The 19,744-nt window shown below is 41.1% G+C and overlaps 1 protein-coding gene across 1 annotated transcript in view; it reads right to left on the bottom strand.

Moving 5' to 3' along the window:
* The window catches only part of NAV3 (neuron navigator 3), a 406,649-nt gene that overhangs the window by 209,435 nt on the left and 177,470 nt on the right, over positions 1-19,744 (bottom strand). The window contains exons 2-3 of the mRNA XM_056847749.1: positions 12,235-12,352; positions 11,536-11,588 (exon numbers count right to left, since the gene is read on the bottom strand). Coding sequence (XP_056703727.1) covers positions 11,536-11,588; positions 12,235-12,352 — 171 coding nt within the window. The remainder of the gene's footprint in view (positions 1-11,535; positions 11,589-12,234; positions 12,353-19,744) is intronic.

Here is a 19,744-nt window from a genome sequence, read left to right as displayed (position 1 = left end):
CCTTCCAAATACTAATCAGGTCTAACCCTGCTTAGCTTCCAAGATCTGATGAGATCAGGCTAGCCTAGACCATCCAAGTCAGAATATGTAGTACATTTAACTTTGCTTTCACTTTCTATGTCATCTAGTGTCATCACCTTTCACGAAGTTTATGTTCCAGCTTGCAAACCAGTTGGGTTTGGAGAGTGCTGGTCCCACTGATAGGTTGCCAGTTTCCTCCCACAGACACATCAAAATGCTCATGATGTTTTCATCTGCGAACTGCTGGAGGATATGTTACAATGTTGCAGCAATGCAACCTACAAGGTCCAACATATGTTGGTGATGTTATTAGATCCCCATTTGCAAAATAAAGCAAAGCCGAAATCCTGTGTAGCGTGGGGAATACTAGCCTACTAAAATCTGGCCTCAGCCCTGGATGCATTTAGTGCCGCCAACTACTGGCCCAGTTCCAGCACCCAACAGCAATATGGGGTTAATAATTCCCAGCCACCTTATAGGGCTGTTTTAAGGACTACTGGGATAATGTGTGTGGAGTACTTAGAACACTTGAAATACGATATATGTACTCAACAGGGCACTGGGTAATAAATTCTTGGGGTTATTTTTCACTTTCATTCCTATTCAGATATATAAAAAAATCTTTTTAGTTCAGAAATTCTAAAGCTTTCAATGTATATATAAACATTATTTTAATTACCTTCTTCTTGCCTTGGCAAACCACAGTTATCCTTTGAACTGAGACTCTAGCAGCCCTGAACACCCTTGATTCAAAACTTACAGATGAAAATAATTTGGCAATAGCAAAAGTTCCAAAGAGTCTTTAGACATCCTCATATTGTTTCAATCAGGACTGGAATGGGTCTCTGAAATCAATGTTTATTTAAGTAGCAAATTATGGGGTTAAAGGAGTATAGGCTAGAGCTTTATTTCCTACCAATACAATTTGGCACTGTTCTCGGTCTTAGTGAAGGTGGAATGGTCACTATGGCACTATGACCCAAATCTTACTCAGCCAGTATGATTGGGGGGGGGCTGAATCAGCTAGACAAGGTGTCACACCACCATTAGGCTGATGAGATCAGACAAACCATCACCTGCAATCTCAATGAGGCCTGGTGGGGCACAAACTCTTTGCCCTAAGACCCATCTCAAAGTGAATCATTTCAATTATCCGACCCTTACCTACCAGCAAGTCAACTCTACAGCCTGAAGAAGATTATTTTTGAATGAATATGTTGAAACTAAAGCTCCCATAATAACAAGTGTTCTCTGCTCTGACCTTAGGTTGTCAACAGCAGCAACCCAGTCTGGGAGCCACGCTGGACCTTTTGAGAGGGAGGGTGTGGGAAGAAGGTGCTGTGCGCCTGCCTGGGCTGCTTGGGGCCAATAAGAAAGGGAGGGGGGAGAAGCTTCAGAACACCGTTGAAAGGGAGGATGGAGGAAGCCTTGGCGTGCCATTGAGAAAGAGGGAGAGAGGGAAGGGGGAAACCTCAGTGTGCCATTGAGAGGGAGTGAGAAGTCTCAGCATACCATTGAGGAGGGAAAAGTCTCAGCATGCCATTGAGGGGGAGGGGGAGGAGGCTAACCTCTGCCCACTTATCTCCACAGGTTTCTTGCATGTCTCCACTTTTGCGAGAATTCGGCATTTAAATTCAAACTTTTATTGTTTTCAGAAGAACTAGGTTTTCTTTTTTGGGGGAAAAAAGTCGCGTAGATATAGAAGTGTGGAAATTAATACTAGTACTTTGTTGCCAGAATTTGCCCAAACTATAATATGTTGAACTTTCAGTCTGACCATACAAATACTGCTAAAATATGAGAGCGCTAACAGCACAAATAATGAATTGAAAATAGAGACCGTCCACATCCCTGTGAACTATGCTGGCATCCTTCTAATAGAACACAAGTATAGGAATATTCACTCACCACTGGCTCTTCATAAAAAATTGTATATTTATTGCAATTGCTTTGGTATTACTAAGGAAAGCTTTCATCTTCTTCATCTGGCAGACGTTACCTTTTCTGCTTCCAAACACAAATGAATTATTGACTTCAGATAGGATAAGTAATTCTGACTAACAAAGCCATACATTTCCCGGAGATTAATCACTTCTATAAATATGACAATCTGCCAGATTCTAAAGCTAAAAGTAGGGACATCAGATCTCGCAAAGTCTCAGCATTGACTTACGGCCTCAGCATTGGGGGAGGGAAGCATTTTGTTTAAAGAAATGAGACACACTTTCAATTTATAAGAATCCATGAGTGAATGACAGCTATGTCATTTTTCGCCGTGAAAATAATATTTCCTTAAAATGTCAGGTCATCTGGTGTCTCAAATGTTTTTTGTTCTTTAAATCTGAAGCTATATGAACATTTTTGCACATTGGACAAGACTGTAAAAGAAAGAATGCACCCAGTGTATTATAGCTTACAATAACACCAATGGGACTTTTCATCAACCAAGTTATACTAAGACATTTGGCAAGTGTGGAATCTTTTCCCTGTGTTTTCTAAACATTGTATCCTTAAATTAAAAGACCAGAAAGGTCATTTGACAAAAGAGAGTTTCTAAGAGACCACAAAAGCCTTTCTTGTGGTTCTGTTAACTACCTGAGGGTTCTTTGTTTCTTGACTAGGAACTGCTCCTGTCAAAGTTTGGTCATTTTCCTTGTCTTTCTGCAAGTGATCCCTGGAAGACTCTTGAAATATAAAAGTTTGAAATCATTCTAAATTCCATTATCTCAGCATGCTCCTCCATAGATTTGTTACTCTTGCTGCATTCAATCAAAATTTTGAAAGCACTTCTAAGTGGCTTGGGTTTTAACAACAATTCTATCTTTGAATCATAGATTTCTCTTAGCTCATAACCCGGAGCTGGTTCTGCTACCAATTCTCTTACCGTGAAACTGGGTATGTTTATCCTGGAGAGGAGATGACTGAGAGGTGATATGATAACCATCTTCAAGTATTGGAATGGCTGTCATATAGAGGATGTAGCGGAGTTGTTTTCTGTTGCCCCAGAAGGTCGGACCAGAACTAATGGGTTGAAATTAAATCAAAAGAGTGTCTGGCTAAACATTAGGAAGAACTTTCTATTAGAGCGGTTCCTCAGTGGAACAGGCTTTTCTTGGGAGATGCTGGGCTCTCCTTCCCTGGAGGTTTTTAAGCAGAGGCTAGATGACCATCTGTCAGCAATGCTGATTCTATGGCCTTAGGAAGATCATGAGGGGGAGGGCAAGAAGGTTTGCATCAGTGTTTGACTCTCATGCCCTCATGCTGCTGCTGGTCTGAGTAGACAATACTGACTTTGATGGACCAAGGGTCTGATTCAGTATAAGGCAGCTTCATGTGATGCTATAAGAATTTCCTTTCTTCTTGGCTGCCCCTGTTGCCACTATACCATTCTCCACCACCAAAGCCAGTACTATTGTGGGTTGGAAGAGTGGAACGAGCAAGTAATTTTTCTGTCTTGTGTTACCATATAAACCAGGGAGGGATTTGGCAGTAGGGCTGTTGATTCGGTAAAAACCAAACTGAAAAAATACTGAATAAATGCCATTTCAGTAAATTTCTGGTTCGGGTTTACAGAATCAGCAAAATGAGGGAGGTTGGCAAAGACTAATTTGCCATTCCTGAATATTCAGCTTTATCAGGAATGCCTTTCCGCGGCTCCTGCAGGGGCATTTCTGCAGGTAAAGGTCCCACATTTTCAGGGTAGCTAGAAGGGACTCTCCTTGCAAGAACCCCCAGGTTTGGTGAAGATTGGGTCAGGGGGTCCGAAGTTATGGGGTCTGGAAGGGGTCACCCCTCTTTCTCCATAGGAATGCATTAAAAACCATTTGTATTGGTTTTAATGGAGGAAGGGGGGTGACCCCTTCCAGGCCCCATAACTTCAGACCCCCTTACCTAAACTTAACCAATCATGGGGGTTCATGCAAGGATAGTCCCTTCAAGCTACCCTGAAAATTTGGGACCTCTACTTGCAAAAATTACCCTCCCCCAGGAGCTGCAGAAAGCCGTGAAATGGGTTTAATGGGTCTAAATGGCCGGATTTTTTGGGAATCCCGAATTTAAAGCCGAATTCCCACCTTTACAGGTATAGGGGAATTTGGCATTTGGGTTTTCCTGGGGGGAAAAGGCCAATTAAACCTGAACCCGAATTTTCTCATTTTTTTTCAACAGCCCTATTTGGCAGCTGTGAAGTCCATTTCATATTCTGAGCCAAAGGAGTATGAACATCATCAGTATCGCTCAAATTAACCTGATAAAATGATGAAGGGAAAACCACGCAAGACCATAAGGACCAAACTCTAAGGCTACCAAACTACACCATTACCTTCAGCATGCTCACTTACCCAACCCCCTTGCTCAAACATTAGATAGTTCTTTCTCCACCTAGATACTAAATTGTACTTTTCCCTAGTTGCCTATTTTCTCTCAATGCCTCAACCTTCTGCTTTTCTTTGAAGTTAACAAGCCACATGCAAGAACCAGATTAACTTTCTTCTTACCTCCCAATAGAAAACAGTTAAATGTCATGATCCTTATTGAAATTACCTTTCTAGTTCTTCAGCTGACCTCTCTGCTGCATGCTTTCAACTTATATGTGTTGATAAATCTTGTGGACAATTCTTGAAGTTTCATCTTTTGAACAGTTCAATGTGGTCATTTCAACAAGAGTGTAGTACAAATGACAGCTATGTGAGGCATGTTGAGGAGTCATTTCCAATTAGCAATGGAAGCAATGAGCAATGGAAGGTAGGCAGGAAACCTTCTAGGCAGACCTTGAGAAAATGATCCTAAGCATAAGTCTATATGTCATTCCAAGAAGAGCTACAAATATTAAAATATTGAATGCCATATTTGATGGAGGCCTTAGGCTAGCAGTAGGTTTTTATTCTACTTTTTGAAAATGGAGGTTTGGGTTATATTAAAATTCCTGCATGTAGCCAGATGGGGATGTATATTTGCTTATTTTAAAAATGGAAAAAATACCCGACTTATAAAGAAAATAAATACCAAAAGTAATGGTCTTGTTAACATTTGTTATTCTGGTATTGGTCTGGTTTAAAGAGTTCATTCTGAGTTCGGAGGAAGAGGTCAACAGATATTAAAACTGACTATGAACCATTCCAGTCATCTCAGTCTAACAGGACTAGCATAAAAACAGATTGTTCTTAAGAGGCCTTTCTTTCTACAATATTTCCACTGGTTATTTCTGGCTCCATATCTTTTGGAAGGCTTTTTTTTTTATTTTATAAATATCTTCAGTTGACATGAGCTTATTTTCCCAATCTCCTACTAGTAGGTTAAATTGTACTAAATTAATACTAGTTTAAGTTGCCAACTCTGAGTAGGGATATTCCTGGAGATTTGGGGGTGGACGTTGGGGAATCATAGAATCATAGAATTGAGAGGGTCATTTAGTCCAACACCCTGCACAATAGTTAGTCCATGTGCCTTAAAAGATGGCTCATGGCTCACACCTTGTATATTTTAACATAAAACCACACAGAATAAAAGGTGTGTGTGTGTGTGTGTGTGTAGGTCAGGATGTGTATTGAAAAACTGTATATGTATGACCACTGAGGAAGACCTGTAAAAGGCTGAAATGCATCTAGTCAGATTTTGGTCATTTTATGTACTAACATCAACTGTTATGTGTTGGTAATATTTGTAACTATATTTGTGCTTTTTAGGATGCCTGGATTTTAGGCCATGTGTTTTTAAATACAATTGTGCACAATATATAATAAAATAGATTTATTGGTGTTATATTAGATACTGCTCAATCCCTTTGGTTTCCCTTGATTTTAGGTTGAGTTTCTTTGTTCCCCCTTTCTTTGGTTGTTTTTCACTAGCCTTCTTGCCTCCATGCAAGGATGCAGTGGTTTTAAAGAGAACACATATCATCACCCCAATACATATATACAAGATATAAATATATATGATAGTTGCCCTTCAAAACTGGATAGTTACTCTTCAAATCTGGAAGTGGAAAACCATGCTGTATTTAAGATATTATATCAGTGTATGGATGTATGGCGAGTCTGATGTGGCCAATTGCAATTCAGCTGTCTTAACTGCATGATGTTGATAGCATCCATGCTATATAAACAAGGTCCCAAAAATATAGGCTACCTTCTAAGCATTCTTTGCTGAAAAATTAACTTAGAATGAAATTATAGGATGTGCATGTTTCATATCAGCTCTATAGTTCCTTAGCATTTATTTCCTAGCAATAACCATAATAATGCTACACAAATAACCTGAAATTACTGTCTAAATAAGCAGCTGATGACACCCCATTCTATATCTTTTCAACTGACACAGGTGAGTCTGAGGAAGTCCTCCTGCTTGGAGAATATAATAGGATGGATGAGGACCAAAACAAATAATGGTTTTGGACCAGAGTGTATGAAGAACCATCTTCTTCCATCTCGTCCTGCCTATCAGTTAAAGTTCTGATCCTAGTCCTAACCCTGTGCCCCTACTCATGCAGGTGGGTGGCAACCTAAGACCTTTTTCAGTAGTGGTGTCTCATATATGAAACACTCTCCCCTTGGAAGTTCATCTGGTGCCTACCCTTCTTGCTTTTAGGCACCAGGTTAAGACATTTTGAGAGCCACTGTGGCGTAGTTGTTGAGGTGCTGAACTAGGATCTAGGAGAAATAGATTTTAATTCCCACTTTAATGTGGAAGCTTGCTAGGTGACCTTGAGCCAGTCATACACTGTCAGCCAGATCTACCTCATGGGGTTGTTGTGAGGATAAAATTAAGGAGAAGAGAATGATATAAGCCAACTTGGGCTCCTGTGGTAAATCAATGTATGAATAATACTTGGACTCCCCACAACAGACCCTGTGAGGTAGGTGAGGCTGAGAGAGCTGTGACTAGCCCAAGGTCACCCAGCTGGCTTCGTGTGTAGGAGTGGGGAAACAAATCCAGTTCACCAGATTAGCCTCCGCAGCTCATGTGGAGGAGTGGGGAATCAAACCTGGTTCTCCAGATCAGAGTCCACCGCTCCGAACCACCACTCTTAACCACTACACCACGCTGCTCCATGCCGGCTTCAAAAGGCTTTGAAGACTGTACTTCTCATAAGCTAAAACATTTCCTTTTAAAAGCAAAGTCTTACCAGGATGACTAACCTGACTGCCCTCGACAATATCCCTTTAACAAGAAGCAGACTGAGCTCAGAGGCCACACTTACACTTAAGCAATTCCAGACTTGAAATATTTCACAGGAAACCAAAATGTTAATTACTGAAAATGTTAAACAAATATATTCTGAAAATACTGCCATGCTTATTCACTTGATATCTCCTTGGTGCCAGATTTTCCTCTCTAGAACCTGTTTCTTTACAGCTATTTGAAGAAAAGAGGTGGAAAGAACTGTCAAATTAAAACTGTGAAGAGGATCTAGAGAAAAGTCTTTATTTTCATGGTTGCTTAACTTATTAATCACTTCTCTGTCATGGGGAGAAGAGAACAATTTATGCTGCTTTGGATCCCATTGGGGAGAACGGCAGAGTATAAATGAAGTAAAGAAAGAAAGAAAGAAAGAAATGGGCAAGAGGCAATGGTGCACAGGATCTTTTCAAAAAAATAATTCCTGACAGACAGGCCATCCACTGGCTTCGTGTGCAGAAATAGGCTTGCCAATCAAATGCCATTTTCCCTCCTCCACCCTTAAGGTGTGTCATAAGAGAATATTCTTTTTTGAAACTGCAGAGCCTTGAAAAGTGATGGTCTTCTGTAGGATTTCAGAAAAGAAGACCCTTGAGGTTTCCAGAGCACAAAAAGTGGTCAGAGCTTCCATCACAGACTGGCCCGAAGCCAAAGGAGGGCTCCCACTGTGAATAAATATATGGGGTGTTTCGCTTTCTGATTTGGAGCAAGCCTCTCTTTTCCCCAAAGATAAGCTTCTCATAGCTAAGGCTGCCAGGGTTTGAGAGGTAAAAGGCCCGTCGTGATGCGGCGCTTCCTGGTGGAAACTGGAAGTGATATGATCACGTCAGCATGGCCGTGCATGTGATCCCTGCCCCAGCTTTGCCCCAAAAACCTCCTGCCAGAGGAGACGGGGGACCTGGCATCGCTACTCATAGCTCAAAATAAAATGGCCATTTCCCTTACCACGTTTAAATGGAACAGAGCCAGAAATGCATAGGATCTTGTAAAACTGGAAATCCTGGCCAGCAAAGACTGTGTTTAAGGAAGAATTTTTTTTTTAAAAAAGAATAACATTAATGCAACACTAGCCATGTGATCCATGTTGCATTAACGTTCCTTTAAAAAAAATCATGAGAAAATCATACATTAAGATTGCAATGGTCTTTGGTCACTAGTAAAAAATAAACCACTAAACCATCAGAAAATGTGCAGCGTTTGTGCCCGTTCCACAAATGGTACCTAAGTAAATATGACAGATTCTATAAAAATAGTCACACACAAAATTGGAAAGTATCATATTTACAGATCCCCATGTGCACATCCTCTTGTTAGACAGGGATACATCATGCATGCACATCATGTATCAAAATAATGAAAAAAGTTATAAGTGCAATCAAAAGAACGATTTAAAGGAACAAATAAGGTTTCTTGGGGGGCTTGCATCTCACGGTTTGCATCTAGTACTTTCGAACACGGCTTCTAATAGGGACACTGAGCTTGGCATTGGTGCAAGAGGCAAGTGTGTGTCTGCTTGAAGTTGTGTGGTTCCTGAGTTGTTTGGGGTGTGGTCTGTCTGAAAATCATCTAGCTTTAAATGAGTGCTCTAGACAGAGTATGATCCTGCTGGGAGCTGCTTCTGTTAAGTGATTATGTCATCTGGAAGTGACATAATCTCACTCATGCATCACTCTAAGACCTATGGTTTTAACATAGAGTTGTGGTGGAATCCTAGAGCATTGCACTAATGCAAAGACATCACTCCCAGGTTCTCACCAGAAGTGACATGGCGACGTTGCTGTGAAGCTTGCTTCCCATTTCCCCTTACCATTCTCCTGAGTGGCAGAAGACACTCGGGCTGCCAGGCAGGAAGTCTCCCACTGTACCAGGAGACTGGCCACCCTATTGAGAAATCCCCCAAACCAAATTTCCTCCTCCAATAACCAATTTCTCCACCCCCATCCATCTTATTTTGCCCTTTTACAGATGCTTAACTGCACTTAGAATTCTGTGCCTTATAGACCATGCTCAGTTCTTAGCAAGTCATAGCAGGTATCACTTTTCAAAATATACAGATGAGTATTTTTTTCAGCAATTTCTCATGGAATGCCAAGCATAGAGAAATTCCTACCTCGAACAAATGAACGAACGAACGCCTTTATTGGCATTGGAGTAAAACATACAAAACAATTACAGTAAAACCATAATATACAGGTACATCTAACCCCCATCGGTTTTGCAATAAAATCAATTTAGAAGGCTAAGTGGATTACTTGATTTTGCGGTCCTAAGTCAGCCTGATTTAATACATAGGTGTTTACGTTCTTTGATTGCAAACTGTAAGAACCTTGCCACCAGTTCAATTTTTATTGGGTCCTGTACGGTCATAAGACAGGACATCTTGATTTTGGCGGGCAACCATTCCTTGTCCGCAAAAATCAGGTCTGATTCTATTACGCCCTCCCCGCAGGAACAGACCCTGTCCGAATATGGGACGTTATTAAATCTTCCATGGAGCAGGGCTGATGGAAGGACATTAAATCTAGCGAGCATATAAGCTCTTCTCAGCTGGGGAGTAGTTAAACACATAAGGTAATGTGTGCCACAGCCTGATTATATGACTAGGGTTCCCAACATAGAGGGGAACCTCTACTGCTTGCCAATCTTCTGAGCTCCTGCAATTCAATATCTAAAAATCTGTGCTTAATCAACTCAAATGCTGAATTCTCTGTAAGACAAAGCAGAGAGTCCAAGGGGATTAAATTTCTACCTCCCCCACAGTGCATTTTACTGACCCATTGATAGGTCCTTGGCCATTATGCTTGCTATTAGAGTGTATAGCCATTTCTACATGGGTTATATTTTTTGCCCTATGTTCAGTGCTACTGGGAAGGAACTTTTTTCCAGTTCTCCCACACATAGTGGTGCATTTGTGCACCTCCCATAGTTTTTCCAGCTTTTCTCCAGTCTTTCTCAAGCTTGCTTTGCTGTAAACATTTGGGAAAGATCACAGTAAAGCTTTGATGGCTGCAGTGTGAGTGAGAAAGTTCAAATTTTCACACCCATACCTCAGGTTTTTTCCTCTGCCCCTGTGGTGGCTATTTCTTCTCCCCACCACTGGGGGTCTTGTTGTGTATTAAACAAATCCAGCAATTATGTATACAATGTTATAACAATAAGTGTAGCAGGTTCTCTGAATTCCCAGTTTTCATTTTAAAAAAAAAACCAAGTCTCTAGCCATTTTTCCTTGCAGAGGTATAATGGGAAAGTCATCTCTCCACAATGAAAGCGGCTAGAGACTTACCTGAAAAAAATGTAATCTGGGAATTCAGGGAACCTTGTACACTCATTGTTATAACTTTATATTAATATAGTGATATTCAATTGTCAATTAAAATAAAACTTTAAAAAGCTTGTGTGGCCCAGGGGAGGGGGGGTTGCTGCTGAAAGTAGGGAAACTGCTGGGAAACCTGCCAGGTGGAAGCTCCCTTGCCTTGTGCTGTTCTGGCAGCTGCAGCAGCAATAGGGAAATCACACAAGCCTGTCCCCCTGTAGAAACCACTTATAATTCATTCCCAAAAATCCAGCAGAGTTTTAACCAAAATGTGGTTGACAGTTACCAATGCACTACGATATTGCCACTCTGCTCTTAGATCTGCCCTGAATGACTGCACAATCTTCATTAAAATAACTAGGAAGTGAATTAACTGAGAAGGCTGGGTTATTTCAAGTGTCATTTCCACAACATACTGTGATGCATTCTCTTAGTCACAGAGACTGCTAATCAATTCAGGTTTAAAAACCATATTATGTCTTACCTCTGGATGTTAGACTAATTGCCTTGGAAGATATACTGGTTTGTGTTTCTTTTCAAAGCTTGCTGTTTATAGTTCATCCCGTTCCAGCAGAAGTAATACACGCTGCAGAGTGACTTGTGGAAATCAGTCATGCTATTTAACTGGACTTCACTGTGGAGAAGCAGCCAGGCTATTTATATTCATTAAAAGTTGGCAAGTCCCTTCCTTCAATCAGTAGTACAGACACAAAGACTCCACTTAGAACTGGTTCTGCTATTTGGTGTCCTTAAAGCAGCTTCAGAATGAAATTATGTGAATAATCTGAAGGTTTACAGAAGGATTGTTGAATAGTACATTAATAATTAGCCCACTGACAATCGGTCCTGGTGCTTCCTAAAATTATCTTAACTAATTTCTGTTATCATGAGAATGAACCAAGTCTTTGAAATAATCAGATCCAGGTAGAACACAGTCCAAACTAATCAAAAGGAAGACCCAACAAGACACATCATGTGAATGTGAAGCTATGACATCATAACACAAACACAGAGTTGATTCTTACCATTTGAGACTGGCTTCGGGGACAGCCATTGATATCTTCAACCTTTTCATTTGCTGGAGGAAAACAGTCAGGGGTAAAAACATCAGAGCAAACAATTAGCACCATAAAAGAGAAAGCCCAGAAGTCCACAACTGTTTTGTACAGACACTGAACTTCCCTTGAAGCAGGCTGTAACCCTGTCAGGAATAAACCCTCCTGGCAACAGCAGTCCCTTCCCCATGCACAAATCAGGCGCAAGGGAAGCGCCGAGGAGGTGGCTACTCATTCTCTAGCCCCTGCCAAATGACTGCTGACATGAAATCTTCCACAATTGTCTTTGTGGGATCAGGATACAGTTTCAAGGCATCTCTGAAAGTATAAGCCACTCCAGCTAATAAAATGCACACATTGGAGACATATGTCTTAATGAAGCTTTCATTTCAGAAGATGCCAAGTGTGTGAAACTCAGTTCTGGCATTAAACAAATGGCAAAGCAGACGCTTACTAACATTCCCACCCAAGCATTTTCCTTTCCCCTCCCTTTTGAAATAAGGAAGGAAAATATACCCCTGGGGGGCTTAAGAGGCCAAACCTGGGCTTACTGTTTAGTGCCTTTTTCCCAGTTAAATATCTTCCCCTTCAACTGTGTTTCCCCCCACTTTCTTTCTTTTTTCCAAGCAAGGAGTCAGCTCACGCTGCATCCCAGAGTACAGGTCTTACCAATGATCTGGATGATTTCTGCTAACAGAACTCCATCTGCAATGTCCTGTTGCAAATCCTTGATCAGCCGCTTGTGGCCAGATTTTGCTAGATAGTGATTAGCCCAGTCAGTATAAATCTGCAAAGTAGAGGGAGAGGGTGAATCGGAGAGAGAAGAGAGACAATAAAAATTCTTAAAACAAATGTTGGCTTACAGATGAGATCTCTGAAACACATTCCACTTTAAGGAGTCAGAACAAGGAATAAAACGTTTAACTTTTAAAAACAAAAGTCTGTCTCTGTGCCATTTTTTTTTAAGTTCAGCCTTGAATGAATAATTTGATTGCACAATGAGGCATCACAGTCACTGTGACCAAGCAAAAGCCCCTTTAGGACTGCCAAAGATCTTTCTGTCAAAGATCACCTCAATTTCCTGTATCCTTTTTTAATTCCAGTATAAATGAACGTGCTGGCATAGCCACAGGGCATGATGAACAGCAACACAAAAATGTATTTCCTGCAGGTATGCTTTGATAAAGCGAGCTTTTGCTGTGCAACTTACATGCACGCGTACATAGAACATTATTTATTTACAACATCTCTATGCCATCTTTCCACCCAAAGAGGGCTACCAAGTTGGTGAACATCAAAACGTGTAGTGATTTTTGAAGCCAAATTAATTGGCGGTTGGGCACACTCTCGCCATTTTAATATTGGTTCCACAAGACCCTGATTCTTGCCATATTGAAATATTGGTTACAACAAGCTCTAGGTCTCTGGAAAGCTCCCGGCCAAAGTCCACTTTCAATACTGGTCATGTAGTACTATGCAAAGTTTACTAGCTGCATACTGACCTCACGCTGATCCTCGCTCACCTGATGCCCTAAAGGGATTAGTGCTTGTTAAGCTCATCTACCTGTTTACCAGACAGGCAATGTTTGCATAAGGAACTCTGGTCTGAGAATGGAATGTTTTCATTGTCTTCTTTACTCCTTGATCTTGTTATTAATTGACTTTGATTACAATAAAACTGGGAAGATCACTCTGAGAAGTTAGAGTTGATCTCTCACAAATCAAGACACAGCGTTCGTGTCTTCCCTTCAAAAACGTTAAAACATTGCAACATTAAAACAACATTTACCAAAAAAATTAAGTAATTCAAATAAAATATATAAACACAAATAACACCAAAATGACAATGGGGGGGGGGCAACAGTTATTGGGGGTATGCAAAGCAAAACAAAACAAAAAGCCTTCTCACACTAGCACAAGACAACAATGGGGGCGGACAAATCTCCCTGGGGAAGGAGTTCCAACGTTTTGGCGCCATAACCAAGAATCCCTTTCCAGGAGAATAAACAAGTTCACACTCCCCCTGTCCATCTCCCAGCACAGGCCATCCATCAGGATGACCAAGGATGTTTCAGTCCCATAACCAGGCCTGAAGCCATACTGGAATGAATCCAAACAATCCACTTCATTCAGGAATACTTGGTTGTCCAGCCACCACTCATCCAATTATCTTGCTCAAGAATGGTACATTTGAGACTGGACAGTAATTATTCAGTTATCTGGGTTCCAGAGTAGGTTTCATTAGGAGTGGATGTACCACTGCACACATCAAGGCAGGGGCGACCCCCTCCCGGGGACACATTTACTGTCTCCAGATCATGTGTGTGTATGTATACATATATATTCTCCATGCCCTCTTTCATCCTCACAATAACCACACTGTGAAGCAAGTTAGGCTGAGAGAAGATGCCTGATGTGAGGTCACCCAGTGAACTTCCATAACAGGGTAGGATATGAACTTGGGTGTCCCAGACCTTAGTCCATCACTCTAACCACTATACCACACTGAATCTCAGCATATGTTCTTGGAAAGCACCTTTTAATTTGTCCCTGCTCAACCCACAAAAATAATAATCCAGCTGTGGACTGGTGACTGCACCGGTTTTACAATGACTGGAAATGGCAGAAAAGTGAGCAAGGGTTGAAATCCACTGTTCATATGGGATGTGTTCTCAGAAAAAAGTAACATTTCATGCAAGTCTTAGTTTGACCACTCCCATGTGATTTACTGAAAAATTATTTTCATCAGCACAGACCGGTACAGCTGACTGACTATACCTTGAATGGCAGTCCAATTTTAGAGGAATATCACTCCCAACACAAATTGTTTATGCAAGCTGGTTATTTTTGTGGAATCCTCCAACAAACTGGGACATTTATATGTTTATCAGAAGCACCGTGATTAGTTAAATACGCATGTTATGGAGCAACTGAAAAGGATGCTAAGGGAGGAAGTTAGAGTGTTATGTTTGTATGTGTACATTTGGTAACGATTCATTGGGTTTGTCATTTGCAACCCTGTGGGTGACTATGTTTCTAGTTCAGTTTATGCCATGAATCACACAACTGCCTCTTGCAGTGAGACAGTTTCACTGGCCCTGCCAACTATGTTTAAATGGGCTGAAAGGTTTGTACAGGGCTGGGAACTGGGAAATTAACACATATAGGCAAGTCATATTGTTGAACCTGCTACATACTCGTATCTTGTGGAAATATGCAGTGTTGACATCTAGTAGAAATTTAAAATGTTAACAGTGGAAGGAAGTTGGCAGTTTGGGCAGGAGAACAGGAGATGACTTTAAGCAACAAGATGGAAACTTAGAACCAAGTAATCTGGAAAAAAATAGCTAGGAATCTTAAAAATTCATTCACAAAATACATAAAAGACAACTACAGGAAGCATGTGCATTCTTGGCCACTCATGCTTGCATGAGTCAAACCTCTGCCTTGTAATAGTACCATTCCTAACATGGGAAGTACCCATATAAAAGTGATCAATAAAATCAAAAGTTGCTTTACCGCATAATTAAAACAACAAACAGTGACTAGTAAAAATACAAAGGTGAAACAAGCAAGCAAGACTACATTAAAATGTTTGAACAGAACAAAAGGATTTTACTCTGCTCTCAGACTTTTATGAGGTTGCCTGAGCACCTAGGTCCAAAGCTACAATGTAGCGGTCCAGCAGGGTACACATAAGAACCCCTCCACTGTGGGGCAGGTTACATGCCAATTATGCCTGGTTCAATCCCTGGCATTTCCAATTAAAGGCAGTTGGAAGCAGGTGCTGAAATATTTCTCTGCCTCTGAAAAGGTGTAGCCAGTCAAAGTAGACAATACTGTCACAGTATAAAGCAGTATTTAACTCCAGGGCAAGTTGCAACTATATGTTCATTTGGATACAACCCAATGATCTCTTAGGCCACCTGCTTGCCTTGCTTAGCAGAGGCATGTTGGATGTGGCTAAATGAACTAACATCTAAAATTTTATTACTGAACGCCCTTCCTTAATTTTAAAGGCCATGATGGTCTAGCTTGCTTGCTTCTTTCACTTTAGTTCTACTCCGCATATCCTTTTTAAAGTCCTTGTAATGTTAATCAGCACTTGCTTAAAGTTCTGCATGTTCCTTATGCATTTTTCAATTTTTTTGCTGCTGACTTTCACTTTCTCTGCCATTTGCATTCCAGATGTGGGATGATTCTTCATCTGCATTTTCCATCATGGACTTCTATTTTCAAATCCAGACTACAACAGCTGATAATTATCTGGTGCTTTTAAGTGGCACCGTTTTATATTTCACTTTCCATTTATAACACAGAAAGCAACAGGACAAAACCAAAGGGAAAGCATAGCTCCGTACATTCTTCTGAGGAGCTTTTCTGTTAGCCTATTTTGAAAGACATTCTTTGCAAGCCAGCTTATAAATAAACTCACTGTTCACTCCCACATCCAGCATGCAAATAATGATACAGATAAGAGGATAAAAACCAGCCATTTATTTGAGCCATCCCTATTTTGTCATGACCAGGGTTTTTTTTAAGGATGTGGATGATCCATTACAATTATGCTCACATGAAGAATCAGCCTTTAATAGTGCAATCCTAAGTATGTCTACTCAGAACCCTACTCAGATCTATTTAAAGGAGCTTGCTTCTAAGGTTCTTAAGACCACAAACCTTGTTGATTTGATCATTCTGTTTTCATTTTTCTTCATTATGAAGGGTTTACACTGACAGATCGAATCCACTAACAGTTCTTTCCTACATGGAGTTACATTTCTCTAAGTCTATTCAAGTCAGTGGTCTTAGGGAGTGTTAACACTGCTTAGGACCACATCATGAATGTCACTTCCAAAGAAAATCAGTATTAGTCACTGCTCACCATCCTCACAGTCATCACTTAACTTGGCTAATGCGCTGCTGCATCTGAACTGCCGACTTACTCACTTCCTTAAAAGTTTCCTCTGCTGCTGTTTATAAAACAACATTCAACCACAAATCTTTTGCAGCCAGTACAGCCAGCCTGCATTATCTACATTTTATCAGAGCAATCTCAAGAAGATGACAGCATAAATGAATAAATTCTGCATCTGTGTGGTCCAAAGTACGTGAGAAGTAGAGTTGAACTGCTGGCAAAATGAAACATGAGATAGGATGGAGCAATTTGAGCAGGGATGTCACTTCTTCCTGGTATTATAGTTTCCAACATTCTTGAACTGCTTGTCACTCTTTCATAGAAGCACAAAGGAAATTATACTGATGCCCAAATATAGATGCAAATTTTGCACACAGCTATAATGTGCACAATTGCTAGAAATCTGACACATCATGGTTTTAAAAAGGAAGTTTCGATTTAAAAACACAAAAGAGATTTTTAAGTGATTCAGGTTATGCACAGATTATGTAAAAAGCAAACTGCAAGCATGTGCATCCTTATTCAGAGCAAAGCTATGTAAGGAGGAGTATAACCCTGCAATCTTATATCTAACTCTAAATCTGTGCAATAGTATTTTTTGTTGGTATTTCATTAGCTAAGAAAGGCAGATGATAAATGAATGATCATTTATCATTTAATGACTTATCATCTTTTCTGAGAGCCAACACAGCTAGTATAGTGATAAGAATATCAGGCTAGACGCGGGAAGACCCAGATTCAAATCCCCACACTGCCACGCAGGTTTGCTGGTGACCTTAGCCAGTCACAGTCTCAGCTTAATGTACCTCATTTATTGATTTTAAATGTTTCTGTGCCACCTTCGGATGTCTAGTTTAGGATCCCCAAGGCAGCAAACAATCGAAAACCTTAAAACAAGTTTTTGAAATTGGTAGTATAAAAAATTTAAAACAACAATTAAGCAAACATAAACAAATTAAAAGACATCCACGGTTCAAACACCGAGAAACAATGAGGGAATGCCAGACAAAACAGATAAAGCTTCAGCTGCTAGTAGAAGATAATAACAGAGGGAGCAGACTGAACTCCCTGGGCAGGGAATTCATCATTTTGGTGCCACAACTGAGAAAGCCCTTTCTCGGGGTGCCACCAATTTAGTCTCAGACAACAAGGGCACCCAAAGAGGATCTCCTGAAGATGACCATAGTGTTGGGTAGGTTCATAAGAGAGTAGGCGACCCTTCTTGTAAGTCACTTTGGGGGCCCATTGGGGAGAATGTGCGGTGTAAATGAATTAAATGAACAGAAACCTTGTGAGGTAGGTGGGGCTGAGAGAGTTCAGAGAGAACTGTGACTAGCCCAAGGTCACCCAGCTGGCTTCATATGTAGAAGTGGAGAAACCAACCCAGTTCACCACATTACAGTCTGCCGCTCATGTGGAGGAGTGGGGAATCAAACCTGGTTCTCCAGATTAGAGTCCACCGCTCCTAACCATCACATGCTAGTAACACTCTGGAAGGCAGTTAACCCCCACTGTACTATTCTGTATTTATTGCATTTAACACACCGAAGGGCTCTAATTGCATTTCTCATACATACATCACAAAAGAACGAATAGCCTCTTTGCTTTCCAGTTAGCATAGGACAGAGCTATGATGATCAGCATATAGCAGGAAAAACAGCAATGTCTAGTGGTTGGGATGCTGGACCTTAGACAATTAACCACCTTTTGCATCTATCTTCCTTTCAGCAGGGTTGGAAGCTATGAAGTAGGGTCTTAGTTGGTTCTCAGGGATTCTCATTGGCTTTTATTCCCTTGCAAGGGAATAAAACATGACCTGTGATGACCACCAAGGTTTGTACTCCAATTCAATGTCCCTCTGAAAGCACAACTTAACCCCCCCCCCCCCGCTAAAGGCTATCATAGTGTTCTTGTGGACAATGTCCCAATAGATTACCAACCCCTGGCAGATAATGGCCATTTATGCATGGAATTTTTGCATGGGAGTTTTACCTGAAGTTTGTTGCTGGCTAGACCCACGCTTTCCAGTTGGGAATCTCTGCACCAGCAGTCTCCAAACTCAAATCAAGTCATGTCCCTTTAAATGCTGCTTTGGAATTGGCTTACTTCGCAGTGCTCACTGTGTGAGAGAAAATTCCCCACCCCAAAACCCAATTGCCGCATAAAAAAGCATTTTAAGAACAAAAAACAAAGTAATCTGAAAGAAAGCGGGGTGAGGTGGGGGAAGAAATCCAAGCCTTGGTTCTAAAAAGGCTTTGTTTCGCTCAGAAAGAGCTCCAAAGAAGCAGGAAGTATTTGCATCCCCACCTCTTTACATGCTGCTTTGTGATTGGCTGTGAGAGAAGCAATGCTTCTGTGCCCCGCGCTTTGCCTTCTGCACAGTGATTTCAGCGGGTCTGAGCTCAGGGGAGAGGGAAGCTGGGCTAACAGAGGAATGGGAAGACCCAGACATTGTGAGGGCTGGCAGCAAGGTCATTTCTAATCGACAGAAAACTCATGCAGAACTCCAAGGAACAACCGAGTGAGATGGGGGCGAACATGAGTCCAAGTACCCATGCATAAATTACCAATGACTGTGTCTTTACATGCTGAAATTCTATAAGGTCACATAAAGGCAGTGTGAATAGGGTTGCCAGGTCCCTCTTTGCCACCAGCGGGAGGTTTTGGGGTGGAGCCTGAGGAGGGCGGGGTTTGGGGAGGGGAGGGGCTTCAATGCCATACAGTCAAATTACCAAAGTGGCCATTTTCTCCAGGTGATCTCTATTAGCTGGAGATCAGTTGTAATAGCAGGAGATCTCCAGCTAGTACCTGGAGGTTGGCAACCTAAGTGTGAAATATCCATGAAATATACATGCCCCCCTCATAACCCTGCCCAGATGTTTGTCACATGTCTATATAGTTTCATATCCAGAAGATGCATGGATAGATTTGTATTTTTAACAAACCCAGTAAACAGAGAACTGTCAAAGCCAACAACAGTAGCAAAATACCTACCCCTCCACTTTCTGATTTGTAAAACAACCATCTCTTGGCTAATGTGAAGAAAGCTTTCTTAAGGCAAGCTTATTTATTGGGCTGTTACTGCACTGTGCCAACAATCTACAGCCAAGTAAAAGTCATAGCCAGCTTCCAGATCTACATGAATACGAGAAAGTTTTTCATTTTCCACAGCCAGCAGAGACTGGACACTCTTTCCAGTTGTTAACTTTGGCAGTCAGTGAGAGACTCAGCAAATCTGGCTGCCAAGTATGTACCAACTTTTGG

Source organism: Euleptes europaea, chromosome 3 (genome assembly GCF_029931775.1).
Source record: "Euleptes europaea isolate rEulEur1 chromosome 3, rEulEur1.hap1, whole genome shotgun sequence".
Lineage (NCBI taxonomy): Eukaryota > Metazoa > Chordata > Lepidosauria > Squamata > Sphaerodactylidae > Euleptes > Euleptes europaea.
This window is presented reverse-complemented; position numbering and strand designations above follow the sequence as displayed.